The following is an 18,227-nucleotide window of genomic DNA, read 5'->3' as shown; positions in this document are numbered from 1 at the left end:
TTCAAACAACATAAATGCTACTTGCACAAAGGCGATTGATTCATGGTGATAATTTGTCAAATTTAGTGAACGGGCCATGTATGGAGACTTGTCGTGCACCGGGGCCCAGGAGGATTCGGAGAGGGACGGGAATTGAACATTTGGTGACTGGCCTGGTTTGGTCCCAACTGGTCTGGGCTTCTGGAAAATCTCTCCCCCGCATCTCCAGCTTCTGAGGCCCCCTTGTGGGAATAGCCTCTGGCCGGTTCCTCCCACGTCCCCTGCACAGGGTCCCAACCCCTTAGACGTGTCTCATAACTGTGGCAGGGCACCCTAGATGACAGTGTCACATTTAGCCCTAATTTGGCTTATCTTTGGCTCATGAGCCTCCTTTTGGGCCTCACTGGTCAATTCCCTTTGAGCCTGTCCAGTAGCTGCTGACACTCAGCCCAGGGTCTGTCCTTTGATGTCTCTCTGTGTCCTTTGAGAAGTGGCCTAAGTGGTGGGGATCTGGGCCTAGGAGTTGGACCCTGTGTGGTCCTTGCAGACTGGTGCACTCTTGTGGGTTTCACCATGGTTTTCTGAGTGGATGGTCCACCCTGTACGACTCCTAAACTCGTGGAGGGCAGGGCCGATGTCGGGCTCCCTGTGGTTCCTTCCCCTCAGCGCTGCAGTGTAGTGAAAAGAACAGGGCTCTGGGTTGGGCCAGGCTGCGGTCATTTGTGTGGCCCGGGCCACTCACTCAACTTCCTCCAGCCTCTGTCTCCCCACTTGGGCAGTGATGGTGCACAGGGAGCCTTGTGGGTTATAGCGGCCAGGGGGATATCTGCTCCCCCGTGGGAGTAACTGACTGCAGTGCTGTGAGAATCGGTGTGCATCGAACCCCTAGCTGAATGTCATTTCAGGCTTTACGTCCGTCCTTCTACAGGCTGAATGACTCAAGCCGTAGTTTTCTGTATATTCCTGTGTGTACAGTTTATAAATGTGTGTCACTTAAGAAAGCCAGAACCTTGCCAATATGTTGATCCCTGGAAGCACAACGTATTTCTTAACTCTGCTTTTGTGTCATAAACTTGAACACCAGAACTGTATCAGGTGTATTTGTGCCTGCCCTCCTAAAATTCTCAGCACAGTGCCTGATTCTATAGTAGAAAAACAACAAATAGGTCCTGAATATTTCACTAAAATAAAGGTTCAAGTGCAAAGTCAGCATTTCCTAGTGGGGGGGGGGGCGCAGGGAGGTAGCTTCTTTATTCATGTGTTCAAGCAGAGGCCTGAATATGTAAGTTTCAATTATACCCTTAAGTCTGTGCAGCCCAAGACATGCTGCTACAGATTTTGACGGTTTAAAAAAAAAATTTTTTTAACGCTTATTTATTTTTGAGAGACAGAGCATGAGTGGGGGAGGGGCTGAGAGACAGAGAGAGACAGAATCCGAAGCAGGTTCCAGGCTCTGAGCTGTCACCACAGAGCCTGACGCGGGGCTGGAACTCATGAACCGTGAGATCATGACCCGAGCTGAAGTCAGTGCTTAACCAACTGAGCCACCCAGGTGCCCCCAGATTTTAACGGATTTAAGTGTCCTCGATGCCGTGAGAAATCAGGTGAACACAAGAAGAGTGCTCTGTGGTTGGCGGCTATTGGTGATGACATTGATGTTGAAGAGTGTGGTGGTGGAGGCATAAATCAATTTCCAGTTTCTGTCGTCAGCAAGTATTCTCGAGATGGAATTCAGATGAACTAACCTGGCAGTACCCCCCCCCTCCCCGCCCTCCAATTCGACCTTGACCCTCCCGCATACCAAAAGACTCCTCTTTGGTCTTCTGCCAGGGCATTGAGTCCCAGCCCCAGAGCAGCCAAGCACTGAGAGAGACCGTAACAAACATACTGCCCCGACGCTGCAGGCCAGGGGAGGGGTGGGGCAGGTCGATTTCCCATCTATAAAATGGGAAAGCGTTTGGGTGAAAACTGTTGTTTTGGACTTTCCTGGGAGGCAGTACGGACTTTTGGGAAGGAAGCTATACCAGGAGGCCGGCGGGCGGTGGGGAGTGTGGTACATGCATCTCAGGCTTGCTCTGCTCCTGATGCAAAACTCTGGGATTCCCGTCCCCTCTCTGAGCCTCAGTTTCTCGTCTACACAGTTAGAGCCTTCCTGGCTCTAGAATCCTGTTTAAGGTGAACTCTTGGTGAGGAGGCAGAGGACTGGCATGGAGGCCTTCTCAAATCCTGTTTTCTCTTTGTCATTTCTGAACCAGAAAATGACAGATGGCGAGACCTGGACAGGAAATGCCCTCTTCAGATCGAGCAGCCGAGCGCCAGCATCTGGGAGTGCTTGCCCGAGAAGTGTCAGGACGGCGCTCTGTGGCACCGGGAGGCAGCGACCGCCTGCGCGGTGACCAACCTGATCAAAGACCTCAGCCTCAGCGACCACAACGGGAACCCCTCAGCACCCCCCAGCAAACGCCAGTGCCGGTCACTGTCCTTCTCCGATGAAATGTCCAGCTGCCGGACATCGTGGAGGCCCTTGGGCTCCAAAGTCTGGACTCCGGTGGAGAAGAGACGCTGTTACAGCGGGGGCAGCGTCCAGCGCTATTCCAACGGCTTCAGCACCATGCAGAGAAGCTCTAGTTTCAGCCTCCCCTCCCGGGCCAATGCGCTCTCCTCGCCCTATGACCAGGCAGGGTTCCACCACCGCTTTGGAGGTCAGCCCTGCCAAGGGGCGCCGGGCTCGGCCACCTGTGGACAGGCAGGCGACATCTGGAGCCCTGACCCGACCCCCGTGGGAGGCGGCCGGCTCGACATGCAGCGGTCCTTCTCCTGCTCGCACGAGCAGTTTTCCTTTGCGGAGTACTGTCCACCCTCAGCCAACAGCACACCTGCCTCAACACCAGAGCTGGCCAGGCGCTCCAGCGGGCTGTCCCGAAGCCGCTCCCAGCCGTGTGTCCTTAACGACAAGAAGGTCGGCATTAAGCGGCGGCGCCCAGAAGAGGTGCAGGAGCAGAGGCCTTCCCTAGACCTTGCTAAGATGGCACAGGTAAGAGCCCCGGCCACACGGGAGGCCCCGCGGGAGCACCTGGGTGCTCGTGGGAGCCTCTGCTGGTCCTGGCCCATCCCAGGCAGATGCGTGGGGCCCAGCAGTGGGTTCTTCCCCCGTTTTTTAAAATCCTCTTCGAAGAAAGATGGTACCAAGTTCGTTTTTTAATTTTAGTGTCTTTAAAATCAGAAAAGTCAGAAATGCTCTTTCCCTGTGAACACAGTGCTGGCGGTACAGGGGCAGGCAGATGGCGGGAGGCGAGGCGTTACGGGGGCAGGCCGTTGTCACCCAGCACTGGTGATCCCCTTCCGGCACCTCGCTGGAGCCTCTGTGCCTGAAACCCCGTCCCTGTGGCACAGGCCAGGACTCCTTGTCCTTCGGATTAGGCTGGTCCTGAGATCAGGACTGTGGGTAATGGTTTTAGAGGGTGAGGGATCGGAGCAGCACTTAGCCATTGGATTAAACTGTCAACAACGTGAGACCATCAAGACGCTGTGATTGCTGTCCTCTGTGCCACCTCCGTCCGCCTCGCCGTTCACCGTAGGCGAGGCCTCCGGCCACACGCGCCCTCCCGCGCACTTTATCCTCTGTGTCTTGGAGCCCTGCCTCGTGCTAACACTGATCGCGGGTGTTGATTTGAACGAGATGAACTTGGGAGTTAATATTCTGTCTTTAGGGCAGTCTCTGAGCCTGAGTGCCCCCTGCGTTTGGTTCTTCCCGAGGAGGCCTGAGGTTGTGAGTTTGACAGTGAGGCCCAGGGAAGGATGGGTGGGGGGTGGGATGCAGTCTGTGTCCTGTGTCCGGGAGGTCCTGCGCTCCGTGCCATGGTTTCCCCTTCCTCTTGTGTTGTTGTGGAAGCATCGGTCACCGCTGGGTGTGAGGGGACCAAGACCGGCTGGCCTCGCTCATGCAGCCCGTGGCCACTTCTGGGCAGGCAGCCTCGTGTCGACTCCTCTTGGACCTGACGGCCTTCCTTCAGTGCCCAGGGCTGCTTTTTCAGCCGGACCTCCTTTTGCTTTAGAGTGAAAATGCCGCTTCTGTCGGTGGCATTTCCTTCTCTTCTCTAGACCCCCTCCCAGCCTAGAGGTACCTGCCCTCCCCTCCCCCGGCCCACAGAAAGAAGAGGGGCAGGTGTCTCAAGTCTTGAGCAGGCACCTTGCCCCAGAGTCCAAACTGTCTGGCTGTTTGCTCCAGAGCCGGGCCATGGCCCGGGGCAGCTGGAGGACGGGCTCGTGACAGACTCTGCCTCCCCCATGTTGGGAAAGAAACCTCCATCCTCTGCCCTCATTTTCCAGTTTCCATTTCTTCCATCGCTCTCCCCAGGTGTGTCCCTTTCTTTTTCCTAAGTTGTGGACATGTTTTGCTTTACTAGCTAGACAACGGCCGAACACATTCATTTGTGTTGGACACACGAGTGGAATTTTCCTTCTCTGGAGAAATTTAAATAGGTAAAGAGGCTGGAAAGGTGACAGATTTGGGTGACTTCTGAAGGAAACCCGGAGCCCTGAGTTCTGGGTGCGATAAATGGCTTCAGTTAAATTTTTAATGTTGAGCTTATTTTATTACCTAATAAGCTAGATAGGTAATAAAAACAACTTACACGTGTTATTATATTTTACTAGCCACAAGTCGGAGTAACACCACTGGCGTCACTGGAGACGTTTCCCGTCCTCACTCGGGTAGAAACTGTTTGAAAATCTATTGCTCAGTGGGACTGTGCCCAGATGTGTAGATTGCTTCATTGGCTCCAGGCAGGCCTCCAAGATCCCGGGGAGGCCGCCCTGATTCCTCTCGCCTTTCTCTAGCCAAGGCCTGGGTAGGGCAGAGTCCGGGGCAAGTGCAGAAGGGGCCCCTGGGAAGTGTATGTGCCAGAAGGGGGCGACTGGAGCCCTGGGGTTGGACCCTGAGCCACCCCGACCAAGCCTCTAGAGCCCCGGCCAGTCCTGTCTCCACGGAGCTCTGCCTGCTTTGGCTCCCCCATTGTATAATTTATGGCCTCGCCAGGTGGGCCTTGCTTTTCCAGGAGCCTTTTTAAAAGCCAGGCCTAGGGCAACTCCAGTGCCTTTGCAGAGAGCCCTGGATCCAGCCTGGAACGTGTAGGGTCCTCTGCCTAGGAACCCCAGGAGCTGAGCATGTCACTGGTATACAGACACCTGCCCATGGCCAGGTGACAGCTGACACAGGACCGCCCAGATACCAGCCCCCGTGGGCTGTGGCCTTCTCAGCATTTGTAACTGCTGGGGCAGGAGCAGGGGCTGCGCATCTATGGAAAGACAGGCCTGTAGCCAGGGTCGGCACTGCTCTGTTTCTCCAACCTAGATGTTGGACCTTTTTTGTAGGTCTTGTGATCTTGGTTTGTAAATACTCACTTTTCTGGGGGCAGGGGGTTCTAACTGAGCATTTTTGTGAAGGAGCCCCTTTGTGTGCGTAGATCTGGGACCAGGTGTATGAGATTGTCACATCAAAGGTGCAGAGTGCCTTTCCGGTTAGACCCTCGGAGTACGGGGAGTTGTGAGAAACCCCGGCTTCCTGAGGCGCTGACTGGGGCTGGAGCCTTCGGGGCCCAGGGCACACCTCCCGGGGTGTGGGTGAGCATGCAGGAGCTTTTCTCTGGCCATCAGTCAGGGTGCCCGGAGCAAGGGTGGGGGGTACCCAGAGCCCCTGAAGCCTTGTCCATCCAGCCCCTCCCGCGGACGCTGCTGTCCTTCTAGAACATGGTGTCCACTTTTGGATCTGCAGTTGGGGCCTGGGGGCACAGCGACAAATCAGAAGGCGTCCAGATGAGGGGCAGAAGGCTAGCAGCCTTGGGCAAATTACTTGACATCTCTGTGCAGCAAAGCACATCGTCCCCACAGCTGCTGTGGCTTCTGCCGGAAGAATAAGGGAAATAATGCACGTGTGCGCTTGCGTATAATGTGTCAACCTGTACGTGTGTGTCTGTGACATGCAGACATATGTACGTGTGAACGTACATGTGTGTCTGTATCCTTGCCTGTGTGTACACACACCACCTAGCGCCCTGGCTGGCGCACAGGGAGTGCAGACGGGTGCCCCTGGCGTTGCTGTTGCACATGTTGAGAGGGAAGGCGTGGGCTCGTTCTGGGCGACTCCAGAGGCAGAACTGGGAGGGGGGTGATGGTCCCAGGAGGCACACTCAGTCCCTTGTGAGGACTCCCTTTTTTCTCTATTTGCCCATCTCTTTCCTTCTGTGTTTCCCTTCCCATTTCTGCCCTTGCCATTTACTTCTCCTTCTTTGTTCCTCTTCCTGCCTCGTCCTTTCCTTTTGAGAACGGGGAGAAGGCCTGCCCTGCCGCTCAGCTTGGCCTGCGGTGAGCTCCGTGCTCGGAGCCGAGGGTCGTGAAGCGGTGTCGGATTCGGAACCACCTCCGCCAGAGGAGGTTGGCCACGTGTGAGCGTTTTGTGTCACGTCCGCAGCCCGTGGGACTAGGTAGACGTGGTCTTGGGAGCTCACCGGATGCCCCGCCCTGCCCCTGGCCAGCACCCCTGGGCACAGCTGGCCAGCAGTGGCCGATGCCTCTTGGGCAGTGAGGCCGGACCGCGGTGGGTCGGGGGTCAGCAATTTCCTTCAGACCTGTCCGCCTTTGCTCACGTCTTGTTAAAACCTCAGCGCCGAGCGCACGGACGGGGATGCCGAGCGAGGCTGCAGGCGGCTCCTGCAGCGGGAGGGGGGAGGCTGCAGCGAGGAGGGTCCCCGCTGGGAGAACTGGCTTGAGGACCCAGCCCAGGGAGGCCCCGCCCCGGAATTGGCATCGTAGCCACGCGGCTCCCAGAGCAGCTGCCCGAAGGCGGCCCGGAGGGTCAGTCGCGCCCGCCCCTGCCCGGGTCACATGGTGCTGACCTCCCGCTCGGCTTTCCCCACGTGACCCCTTCTGCCCGGTGTTTTGTGTGAATGTGTGCCATTGAGAGCAGGGCCCGGCCTGAGCATCGGAGTTGTTTATCAGCGGGACTTTTGCTGATGTGTTTATTAGTTATTGCTTCTTGGAGACTTGGCGTGACTAGCAAGCGTCGGTTGACTCCCAGCGAGACCTGCGCCGTGCGTGGCCATTTAGGCCCAGATCGCATGCGTGGGAGCCAAGGTTTCGGGGGGAAAAAAAAAAAAGCAACAATTAAAAAGAGGTACCCGCCGAATGCCGTGCCCCTGGGTGTCCCAGTCCTTGCTGTATTTTTGACTCCAAGCTGGTCAGCCTGCAGGAGCAACAAATTGTATTTCTCAACAGTGCTTCAAACAGAAGCGAGGCATTTGTGAGGAGGGGTCGGGATGCTGAAACAGAGGTTTGATTGATCGCAGCTGCCCACACACTGAGTCCTCAAACCTCCTGGAGCAAGCCCCAGAACAGGCAGCAACTGTTGTGTCAGCAGATGTTTGAGGGGCCCAGAAAGCTGGCCGGGGGGCAGCGTGGGGCAGGGGAGAAGCACGAGGTAGCAACTGTGCCGAGCACTGATCCAGGACGAGTCTGGGAGTCGAGTCCAGGAGAGCGGGGTTGGCTGGGGCCCTGGGGGCTCCGAAGGGCAGGGGGCTGTGGCCCGAAGCCGCCGGAGGGGTATCACAGATGCTCATCAGTAACTCTTGGCTCTTTGTTGGCACGGTGTCCCTGGGTCAGCCTTCCACGGTCCACCCCGCTTACCAGCAGGGGTTGCCTTTAGCAGGAGAGCGGCCCTCCTCAGCCCCTGTGTGGGGTGGCCCTTCGCACTACTGGCTGCGTGACCTTCCCGCTCAGGCAGCCCCGGCAGCCACAGCCAGCCGTGCTTTTCCTTGGCAAAGTCCCTGGGCTCAGGCCTGGCTCGTCCGAGCCTTTGTGGCCGCCTCCTGCCTGCACTGCCCCCGGCTGGCCACTCTGCCGGGTTTAGTTGCCTGCAGTCTTGCACCCTTAGACCTCTCCTGCTGGCGTGGGGAACCGTGCGGATGGCAAATAGGGGAATTCAGAGATGCATCGCCCTTTACAACACAGAACGCAGACAGGCATGAGGATCTGGTGAAGGGCAGTCAACAGAAAGCCCGGGATTTCTAATTGGCACGAAATAAATGCTAAATAAAAGTAAAGGCAAAACGCACTGTGGGTGCATGGGAGTACTTGCCTGTGATGAGGAACCAGTCAGGACGGGCTCGAACAAAGGAAGAGAGTCTTTAAGACTTGGACCATCAGAGGGGTGGATGGCACGGGGTGGCGGCAGGGGGCACGGATCCAGCATGTCGATTCTGTGCTCTTGATGGACACTGCTAAGCAGTAGCATTTTTTCTGTTTGAACTTTGAGGAGGTCTTAGACTCCTCCCCTCCGGGATCCTGGCAGCCGCTGCTAATTGACTGCCCTCTGTCCATCCCCTCACCTGAGGGCGAGGCCTCCAGAGTCCGGGGAGAGTCAGCCACTTGCCCAGAGCCGCGTGGTTCCTTAGGACACTGGGAAGGCTGGAACCGGGGCCTCCTGACTCTGTGTTCTGTGCTCTTCCTGCTGCTGAGATTCATCCGACACACGGACAGCCCGGCTGGCCTTTCCAGGTAGCCGACCCTGGTGAGACCTAGAGGGCGCGGACAGAGTCAGAAAGGGGCTCAGTTTCCCTCGCTGCCACTTTTGAGCTGTGCGCCCTTGGGCAGGTCACCCCTCCGTAGCCTCCATTTCCTTGTCTGTAAAATGGGAACAGCACTTCCTGTTTCTCCCCGGGGTGGGGCGGCGTGGCGTGGGTCCCGCCAGCGGCTGGCCCTCGGAGGAACGTCAGAGCCGCACCCTGCGGCCCATCTCCTGCCGCTCTGGTTCTGGGCAGTCAGCCGCTCCCGGGGGAGGGCGTCAACGGGAGGCCAGGGTCCTGCCAGCGGGAGAGCAGGGAGGGCCGAGCCAGAGGCTAGTTGGAGCTCTCTCTGGGGTTTCTTCCCTGTCAAAAACGGGCACGTCAGCAATAGCGCAGCACCCCTGACGGGGGTTCTCATGCTTCAAGGAAACCCCCGTTCAGACTCTCAGATCGCTCCTTGCCGTCCCCGGCTGCCACCACCAGGTTGCATAAGCAACCCGCTTAAGGTCACTCGGATCGGGGCCGAGTGTTGACACAATAGCTTTGATCTCCCGGGAAAAGAAAAATAGAAGGAGTTCAGCTGGGGACATGCCAGGGAGGCAGCTTTTAGTGGCACTTGGTGATTTTCCATGCTTTCATTGTGAACCTCTCTGAGCCGGGAGGTGTCTTAGAAGATGTGAGGCAACACAGTTCTGGGGTGCCCAGGGTGTTCTGGAAGGCCTCTGCTTTGGAAGCCAGTTGGGCCTCTGAGCCCTTCGAGCCCCCCCGATGTGCTCAGAGCACCCTCAGGTGCCAGGCCCTGCGCTGGTCCCGGGCTCAGGGACCTGTGAGCTGGGGGCCCGGCCCGCCGGAGGCCAGCATGCCTGAGTCCCGCTTCGTGGAAGCCAGAGTGGGAAGGGTCTGCGGGCTGGGTGACCCTTGCCTCTCTGGTTCAACTCCAAGGGCCCACAGAGGAGGGTTTAGAGAAACCCCGTGTTGCCCCAGCCTGCTGAAGAAGACGCAGACCGTGGGCCGAGACATGGGGAGACAGAGGGCTGGTGGAGAGCAGAGCCTTGGCCTTTCCCGTGAGGTGGGCTCAAGCCTCATCCTGGCAACTTAAATTTACTTGACCCCTTGGCACCTGGTCCCCATCGTCAAGGTTGGGGTAGCAGCCCCTTCGGTCATTGTGCACTGGCAGCAGTGAATGAGTTCGTTAGCATGAAATGCTCCTGTGTGCCCGGGGTCAGCCCTTAGTAAGAGTCGGTCGTCATCGCTGCTATTGGTGGTCACATTTTAGGAGGAGAGAGAGAGATTGGTCAGAAGGAAGGAACTGCCCCGTTCATTGAACGTGAGCTGTCGTCTCTGGGGAGATTCTTTGTTTCTGCAGTTCTGAGGTCCTCAGCCGTATCTCTGCTCCCCAGAAGAGGGCCTGGAGCCCGGAGGCTCATGTGGCTTGTCTGAGGGCCTGAGTTGAGTTGTTGAGTTGCCTCGTTGGGGTTTGGACCTAGGGTTCTGTGACTCCAGTGCCAGGGTTTCGCCCTGCTGCCACATGGTAGATGCTTCCCATATCACAGGGGCGACCGAGTGTGCCCTGTCATTGGAACGTAGCTGCGTTTGGGGTCAGAAGACGTGAGTTGAGACCCAGTCCTGCACCTGGCTATGTTGTGGCCGGGAGCCAGCTGTCCTGCTTCTCTGAGCCCCGGGTTTCAGACCACGTTCACCTCTGCCCAAGCATGGTCTGCATGGACTGCAGCTTCCTGGGCCTCTCCCCAGAGTCTGAATGGTGGGTCCGGGCCAGGGCCCCGGTGCCAGAGTGTTTCAGAAGCTCCCCAAGTAAGTGGGGTTTGGGAGCAGTGGAGGTGGGCTCAGGTCCAGCCTGGTACAGTCTCTGCAGTCTCTGCAGAGGCCAGGAGTGGGCTCATCTCAGGTGGAGACAGCACTGGGAGTCAAGGCCCCTCAGTCAGGAGATACTGGGTTGGCCTGGGTTGGGAAAGGGGTGACCTGGAGAAGGGATTCGAGAGCCTGGTTTTCTGACTTCCAAGTCATCGGCTGGGCCCCTGCTAAGTCCCTGTGCCAGCAGAAGAGTGGCATCCCTACCTGACAGTCGACCTTCCTGAGCACCAAAGAGGGCTTGGGGTTGACTTATGCGAAGCTGGGGACAATAGCTGCCTTGGAACTGATGGGAAAAACATCTAACGTGTAGCATCGGACATTTGTTTTTTGTTTTGTTTTGTTTTTGTGTTTAAAAAAATTGTTTTTTAATGTTTATTTTTGAGACAGACAGACAGAGCATGGACGGGGGAGGGTCAGAGAGAGAGGGAGACCCAGAATCTGAAGCAGGCTCCAGGCTCTGAGCTGTCAGCACAGAGCCCGCCACGGGGTTCAAACCCACGAACCCTGTGTGAGATCATGACCTGAGCCGAAGTCGGAAGCTCAACCGACCAAGCCACCCGGGTGCCCCTAGCACTGGACATTTGTAAGCAGATCCTTACGTGTGGATTCTTAAAGGTGGGTTCTGAGTCCCTGCTCACCATTCCAGAGTGAATGACCAGGAACCAAGTGTGACTGTTTATGCCTTGTCCAGATGCCGCATGTGTCTGGTGTCTCTGGACCGTGGTAGCCCTTGAAAGAGGCTGGGCTTCCAGAGTGTTCTCACAGCCCATCAGAATCAGCCTCCTGGCGGAAATAAGCCACAAGGCAGCCCTGGAAGAGCTCAGGAGTGACATGGGGTTGGGAGGCCCCCCGGGAGAAGCACGGGTGCAAAGGTCGGAGTTAGGAAGGGACAGGGAGGAGGCCCAGCATAGGGGGCCCCAACTCTGAAGTCATCTGGCTTTTATTCTGAGTGCAGGGGGGAGCATCAGAGAGTTTTAAGCAGGGGAGACAGTACCCCGGGGAAAGCTCCTTCTGGCTGGGGTGGGCAGCAAAAACTGAGAGCTATGGGGAGATAAGAGGCCGTGGGCGGGGGCAGTGGACGTACTGATTTATGTCAGAGGCTCAAGATGTTTTGGAGATGGTACAACAGGACTGGCCAATGGGTTAATCTTGTCATTAGCGTCCAAGTCCCAAGTCCAAGACCTCACCAGGTAGAGAATCCATTGCCTCAACGCTCAAAGACTGCTTCCTTTAAACTACTGTGTTCAGTGGGTGCTGGTTCTAAGTCCTTCCTATTATCTAACCTTCAGCCCTCACTTAGCCGGCATCACCTGTTCTCAGTAAAAGTGAAGTCTGGTCGATCACCGTGATTCATTTGGTTTTCACAAGCATCCTTGGAACCATCCCACCCCCAAATCCTAAGTATCAGTGCTTTGCCAGCCCAGACCGTCCTTCCCTGCTATGGAAATTCAGTCCCACCCCTTTCCAGCTACCCCTGTCCCCAGACCCCTGACTCCTGTGCCAAAGTTTCTCAGTCCTTGTCCACTTGACAGCGGGTGCCGTCTGGACTTGGGCTGGAGAAGGCCGGGGGCAGCTCGGGGCCACGGGAGGGTTCTCGTACAGTCTCGAGTGCCTGTCACGCTGGATCTCGCTCAACTGGGCCACATCTGCACTGTTTACAGCGGCTGGGGCAGCAGCTTTGGAAAATGTGGGGCCTGCCATGGCCTCTGAGAATCTATCAACAGAGCCTGTAGTCCCAGCCCAGCCCAGAAGGATGCGGCGGAAGGGGGCGCTTGACGGACCTGGAGGGATTTTGACATTCCCTGCCCTATTCCTGCTTCCTTATTGGGGACGTTGCGGTAACACCTCCTGGGAAGGGGCTCCAAGCCCTCAGCGAGCCTGGGCGGCTGAGAGAGCCTCGGGGAGGGCTGGTGACCGAGGCGCGACGAGGTGTCACTGAGATGGACGTGTGTTTCATGAGGAGCCAGGCCCACAGCTAACACATCTGACACCTGCCTGTGATTTTGCCTGGTGCACGCCACTGGCTTTGTGGGGTTGGCCCAGGACGGAAGCTTACGTTCTCCCCTTTTGTCTTTTGCAACACACCCCTCCGTTGTCCCAAGCACTCCAGCGACGTAGACCCTCCCCTGTGGACGCGGGCCGTTTGTTTATTTATGAACTTCTGCAGTATCGGTGCCCTGAACGACTGCTCCTTCTCCCAGCTTCAGGCCACAGTTTGAGAAGTAAGGAAAGCAAACGCCGCATCGGAGGGCAGACCCTTTGCTGCAGCCCCCACGTCGGTGGGAACTTGGTCTGAGCGGACTCGTTTGGAATGGGTGGCGATCGCCTGTTCGCGGCCAAGTGATTAGCAAGGCCTCCTTTGAAAGTTGGACACAGTAGGACTCTCGGATAATTCCTTTTGGCGGGGGGAGGGGGGGGAGCTTGGGCTTGCTTTTTTTTTTTTTCTGTCTTGGAAAACAAAAGAAACGCTTGGTTCCAAAATAATAACGCAACCGCCAAAAGTTCCATTTGTGAGCAGTAGCACTGAGCTCACATCAGTAATATGTCACTGAAGGCCACCAGGCGCCAGCCCTTTCCCTGAGATAGTGCAGGGTCCTATAATGCAGTTAATCTTCGCGGGGCGGGCAGCAGCGGTGGTGGGGGCTGCAGCTGTTTCCTCCCAGAGCTCGGAGCACAGAGAGCGTGCGGAAGCCTTGCCTGCAGCAGCCAGGGCCCAATCGGGGGACAGAAACCACCCGTATGTCCACCGAGAGGTCACTGGGAGCACTTGTTAATTGGGTTTCTGGAGGCCTGAGAAGCCAAGACATGAGCAGCAGGTCTCATGGAGGAAGCGACTGCAGGAAGCCGCTCCCGCCCCGGCGAGGGCGTCAGAGGGAGGAGGCTGCGGTTCTGCGGGCTTCGGAGCTGGGCGGCCACAGCCCCGGGGCCCGCCCGAGCTGAGGACAGGAAACGCGAAGGAGCCGGTCCTGCGCAGCAGCCGCCGTGAACAGGACACAGTGTGCTGCCGGGTCAGGAATCAGACCGGGTGACAGTGACAGCCGCGGGAAACAGGCAGGAAGATGCACGGCCCTCCTCCCTCCTCCGGCGCTCCTGTGCGCAGAGCCTCCAGGGGGCGGATGGCAGGGCCACTGGGCGCCGGGCTCAGGGGGGCAGCGGGGCCTGGAGCTGAGCCCCGGGCTCTGGGATCTGACGCTGCTGCTGTGGGAACGTCTGCCCTCTGCCCACCACGCGGCTCTGGGCAAGCGTGTCCTCTCAGTGCCATCTAGCATCCCACGCTGCGGGGCGGGGGGTTGTTTTCCCTCTTTTCCGCTCCTTCCCTCCGTGTCTTACCTGGTGTCGTTGAGTGTTTGGCACTCAGCTGGGCCCTGAGGATACCTCTGTAAGCCACACACGATTACCATTTTCATAGAAGCTACTTCCTAGGAAGAGGGGTAGATAATAAGCAAACCCCAGGCAGGATGATTTCGGGCGGTGATGGGTGCTATAAAGAAAACAAAGGCTGGTGCGATTCGGATGTCAGGTGGGTAGAGGGGAGACGGATGTTAGGTTAGCTTCAGGTTAGAGTGGCAGGGCAGCCGTCGGGAGGTGACGAGATGCCGAGACGCCCTCAGCCACGCACGGGTGGGGAGGGAGAGCGTCTTGAGTGGAGGGAAGAGGAAGCACAAACGTTGGGAGGTGGGAGGGCTCAGCAAGTTCAGGGCAGAGCAAGCTGGTGTGATGGGGGTCCTGTGCGAGGGGGCTGGGCAGGAGGGGCTGCAAGGCAGCAGCAGGGCTGGCTCGGGTGGGCCTTGTGGGCTGTGGTAAGGAGTGGGTCTTTGTGCTGGGCCCCGGGGAACGCCATCAGGTTTCCCACAAGGGATCCGATGTGGTTTGCTGGGTCTGGGACCCTCTGAATCAGCTGCCTTGGGGATTTGGTCTCAGAGTGCACCCGGGAGACCATAGTGCAGACAGGTCAGGGCGAGAAGGCGGGTAAGGGGGAAACCACCTGACAGAAGCTCTCAGGCAGGTGCTCTAGCTTTGGGAGGCTGGTGGGGGGCTGCAGAGGGTTAAGTCTGGTGCTTCCTGCCATGTACCTCTCACGGTACCACCTCCCAGCCCTGCTGCTGGTCAGTGGCAGTGAGTGGCCCTTGGCTCATCCCCTGTCCGTATCTGCACACACCAGTCTGGCTCCGGGAAGCAGGGTCCTAACTTCTAACAACGCTGGCCTGCATTTGCGGGCAGCTGGGTTGCCCTGTGGCCCTGGGGGCCCTCTTGTTGCCCTGGGGTTGTGGTCTTCTCCTGACCCTGGGAAGGGCACCTCTCCTCCCTGATTAGGGAAGAAGATTGAATATTCGCTGTCTGCTCATGTGCCAAGGGGCAGAGTGGTGACTGGAGCCCCCCTCACTCTTTGGCCCCCGTGGCCCGTGCGCTCTCACCTTACCGAAGGGCCCCTTCCTGAGTAGAGTGCTGCCACCACTCGAGAACCACAGGCTCAGGCGAGTCTGGTACCTACTCTATGCTCCGGGGTCCCTGATGGTGGGGTGGAGATGGTGTCACATCCTCACCACGGAGCCGCTCGCAGCCTGTGGCTTGAGGCCTGCTGTTGTAGGACATTCAGGAAGTGTCTCTGCCAGGCCGTAAGTGTTCTCAGCATTCTGGGATCAGACTGGCCGGACCCCGTCACCCATTCCCATCCTCCCAGCCCTTGGGTGGACTTTGCAACTCTTGATCTGTGAGCCTTCGAGTTGGTAAAGTCGGGGTGCTGGGGGCTTAGAGAGGCCCCAGTGGTATGGCCCCTCCGGGCCCCTCTGGGGGGCCCTTCAGCTCCGCCCAGGCAATGCAGTTCGGCTGCTCTGTTCCAGGTCCTTTCACTGTACCAGGCCAGGGCCCGAGGGAGAATGGCTGGCAGTCTGACTGTGCTCTGCTGAGGAGAGGACCCCAGAAAATGCTGGTGATGTCCTCTGATGGAATAGCCACAATCTGGAGTAACCCTCGTAGTGCCCAAAGCAGAACCTTGGCCACCCATCTTTGTGCCTTTCTGGGAGATCTCTGAGCCCTTGATCACTGCCATCCCCCCTCGTCCCCGGAGTGGCTCGTCCTGACAGATGGAGGAAGGGGTCCCAGCCAGTCCTGCACTTGCCCAAGCCCTGGGCCTGGCTGGCCTCCCCTCTGACCCCCAGCCAGGCTGTTCTGACCTAGCACCTGGGCACTGCTCTCCCTTCCCTCCCGGGCCCTGCTCTTTCTCCCCAAGGGGTGCCTGTGAAGTGACTGGCACTGGGGGGTGTGGGGACAAGAGGTGGGAGCAATGGGCTTTGTGTCCCAGAAGGAAATTTCTAGCAAGCTGAGCTGACTTGACACAGTGAACGGTGGCCTTGAGGCTTTGCCCTGGGCTGTGCTGACACTCACAGCAGGCATAGCCCTCACAGCCCTGCCTCCCCGAGGGTTTCTCTTCTCACCCTGTGGCCCCACTTCTGGTCTTCCTCTTTCTCATGTGGGAACCCTGAGGAGATAGTGAGGCCGGGTGGCCCTGGCCTTTTTATCTTGTCATGCCATCCTGGCCCCTGTGGAAGGACAGAGCCTGCCTGGGACTCTGTGCCATGGCCCAGTGACCACTAGCCCCTTGGCAGTCGGGACCAGCTTTAAATGGGCATAACCCACCTAGAGAAATCCTATGTCACTTTAGTCTGGAATAGTCTCGGATGGTGGGATTTGGTACCAAGATCCGGGGTGTGTATGACACTGATTGCCCATCGCAGTTGGACTGGCCACACATTTCCAGTGCTTGATGGCCACACGTGGCTGGTGGCTCCCGCAGCGGACGATGCGGGGTCAGATCATTTAGCCAAGGTCACACTGCTCTAAGGGGCCGAGCCACCGTCAGACCCTGGAGCTCACGGCACAAGCAGGTGGGGAGGAGGCCTTGGGGTGTGGCCCTGAGAGAGGGTGCTGGGAATCAGCCTTGGGTTAAGCGACTTGGCCCCGCACTCGGACCCTTTCCTTCGGTGGCCCCCGTGCCGGCCACCGAGGGAGGGGCTGGCCAGAGGCGCCTGTGCAGACGTGCTGGGTTCTCTGGGCTGCACTGTGTCTACCAGGGGGACCAACGTCAGGGGAGAGTGAGCCCTGGGAGCCTGAGCAGCTGGCGGGACTGCTCCATCGTGTCCCGGGTCCCCTCCCGCCGTGGGAGGCCGAGGTGGGGGCGGGGGTGGTTGGGCGGTGCCATCGTTCTGAGACCCTGCCTTCACATCTGGGCTCATTTCGGGTGAAGCGACTGGGGCTGTGCGGCCCCGCTCAGTGTGATGTCCCTGGTGTGCGGCCAGGGCAGGGGAGAGGAGAGGAGAGGAGAGCCACGGAAGACAGGGAGGCTCGCGCACCTCACGGGGCCCGCCAGGTGGGGATGCCGAGATGCGCTTTGCGGCCTCACGAGCGCTGGGCCACTTCTCTAGGCTGTGGTCTTGGTCTCTAACGACGAGGTTGTGCATTTGTCTCCACCCACCCCTGAGCAGGCGGTCTGAGCCAGACTCCACACAGCTGTTCTGGGCTCTGGGCCCCACACCCACCAGCACTCTGGAAAGTGTGAGCATGGAGGGGCGCAGGGGCTGGTGTGGAATGTGGCCGGGGAAGCTCGGGACCGAGCAGAAGGTCCCAGAGCAGGCCTGTCCTCGGGGCTTAGCAGCCTCCTGACCGGTTTTCCGGGAAAACTCCATTTGTGCCCCCTGTCAGGACAGCCTTGTAGGAATGTGCAGCCTGTAGCTTCAAACACAGCCCTGCCCGCCACGGGGACCTTCTGGGCCCCTAGACCCCAGGCAGCGGCGACCCTGTGAGCAGGTTCCCATCGGCACGCGTTCCCTGAGACTGGCTGTGTGCCAGTGCCCGCGCAGGGGCTGAGGGGAGATCAGCACACATGACATGCTGTCCTTACCTTTAGGGAGCGTGCAGGCCGCCGAGGGTGGGCGGGGGCAGCCGTGTCTGTGTGGCAGCCGCAGGCTGGGGTGGAGCCAGAAGAGGTAGTTGCGTCCTCCAGCGATCTCGACTCCAATTCTGGACTCCTCTCTTTGCTCAGCCACCGTTCCCCAAGCTCCCGCTGTGTCAGGTCCCTCCGTGGGCTCCAGTAGACAGGATGGTCAGCCGCCACCTCCTGGAGGCCACGGCTCTGACACGTCATCCCTGGGGAACTCGGAGAGGGTGAGCACCGCTCACAGCTCTGCCCTCTGAGCCTCGGTCTCCTCCCCTGTTCAGCAGGGTCTGTAGTGGCCATCGGTAGGATTAAAGAAGATGACGAATGCCGGGCACTCATTTGGCACTTAGCACACTTGCCAGAGCGTTCCAGGAATCCGGCAGTAGGGACAGGGGCACTTGCTGGGTTCTTGCTGTCATACGCAGGGCTCATTTCCCGTGCAGGGGAGCACAGCGGCTCTCTGGTGGCCCAGGCAGAGCTCCCCAGCCGCAGTCCAGACTGCGTCTCAGCCGGGGTGGAGAGGAGAGACAGGGCACAGGGATGTCCCCAAGTCCAGGAACTAACCCACCTGGCTGCCCCTGTGCTTGGGATGGAGAACGGAGGGCCGGGAGAATGAGCTGGAGGCTGATTCTGAGTGTAGCGGGAAGCCAGGGACAACTTTGAGCAGGGAGACCGGGCTTCGTTCCGGCTGTGGGCAGGTTTGAGCATCCCAGGGCAGAGAGAGAGAAGGCTGTGCCCGTGAATTTGGGGCCTGTCAGTGGAGAAGGGGGCAGTGGGAGCTCTGGCAGTTCACCTTGCATGGGCCCAGAGCCTTCGGGGGTCCCTCGCCCGGTTCCTACAGGCCCGAGGGTGCAGACCGGATGGGGTGCCTGCTGGCTGAGTTG

The 18,227-nt window shown here is 58.5% G+C and overlaps 1 protein-coding gene across 1 annotated transcript in view; it reads left to right on the top strand.

Moving 5' to 3' along the window:
- FAM53B (family with sequence similarity 53 member B) overlaps positions 1 to 18,227 on the top strand; it is a 74,077-nt gene that overhangs the window by 18,079 nt on the left and 37,771 nt on the right. The window contains exon 3 of the mRNA XM_047073573.1: positions 2,235 to 3,013. Within this exon, the coding sequence (XP_046929529.1) occupies positions 2,235 to 3,013 (779 nt within the window). The remainder of the gene's footprint in view (positions 1 to 2,234; positions 3,014 to 18,227) is intronic.

The sequence above is a fragment of the Lynx rufus genome, unplaced genomic scaffold (assembly GCF_022079265.1).
Source record: "Lynx rufus isolate CCGP_SWC_20201006 ecotype Redwood Valley unplaced genomic scaffold, mLynRuf1.p SCAF_11, whole genome shotgun sequence".
NCBI lineage: Eukaryota > Metazoa > Chordata > Mammalia > Carnivora > Felidae > Lynx > Lynx rufus.
Note: the sequence above shows the minus strand (reverse complement) of the source record. Positions and strands in the feature narration are given on the sequence as shown.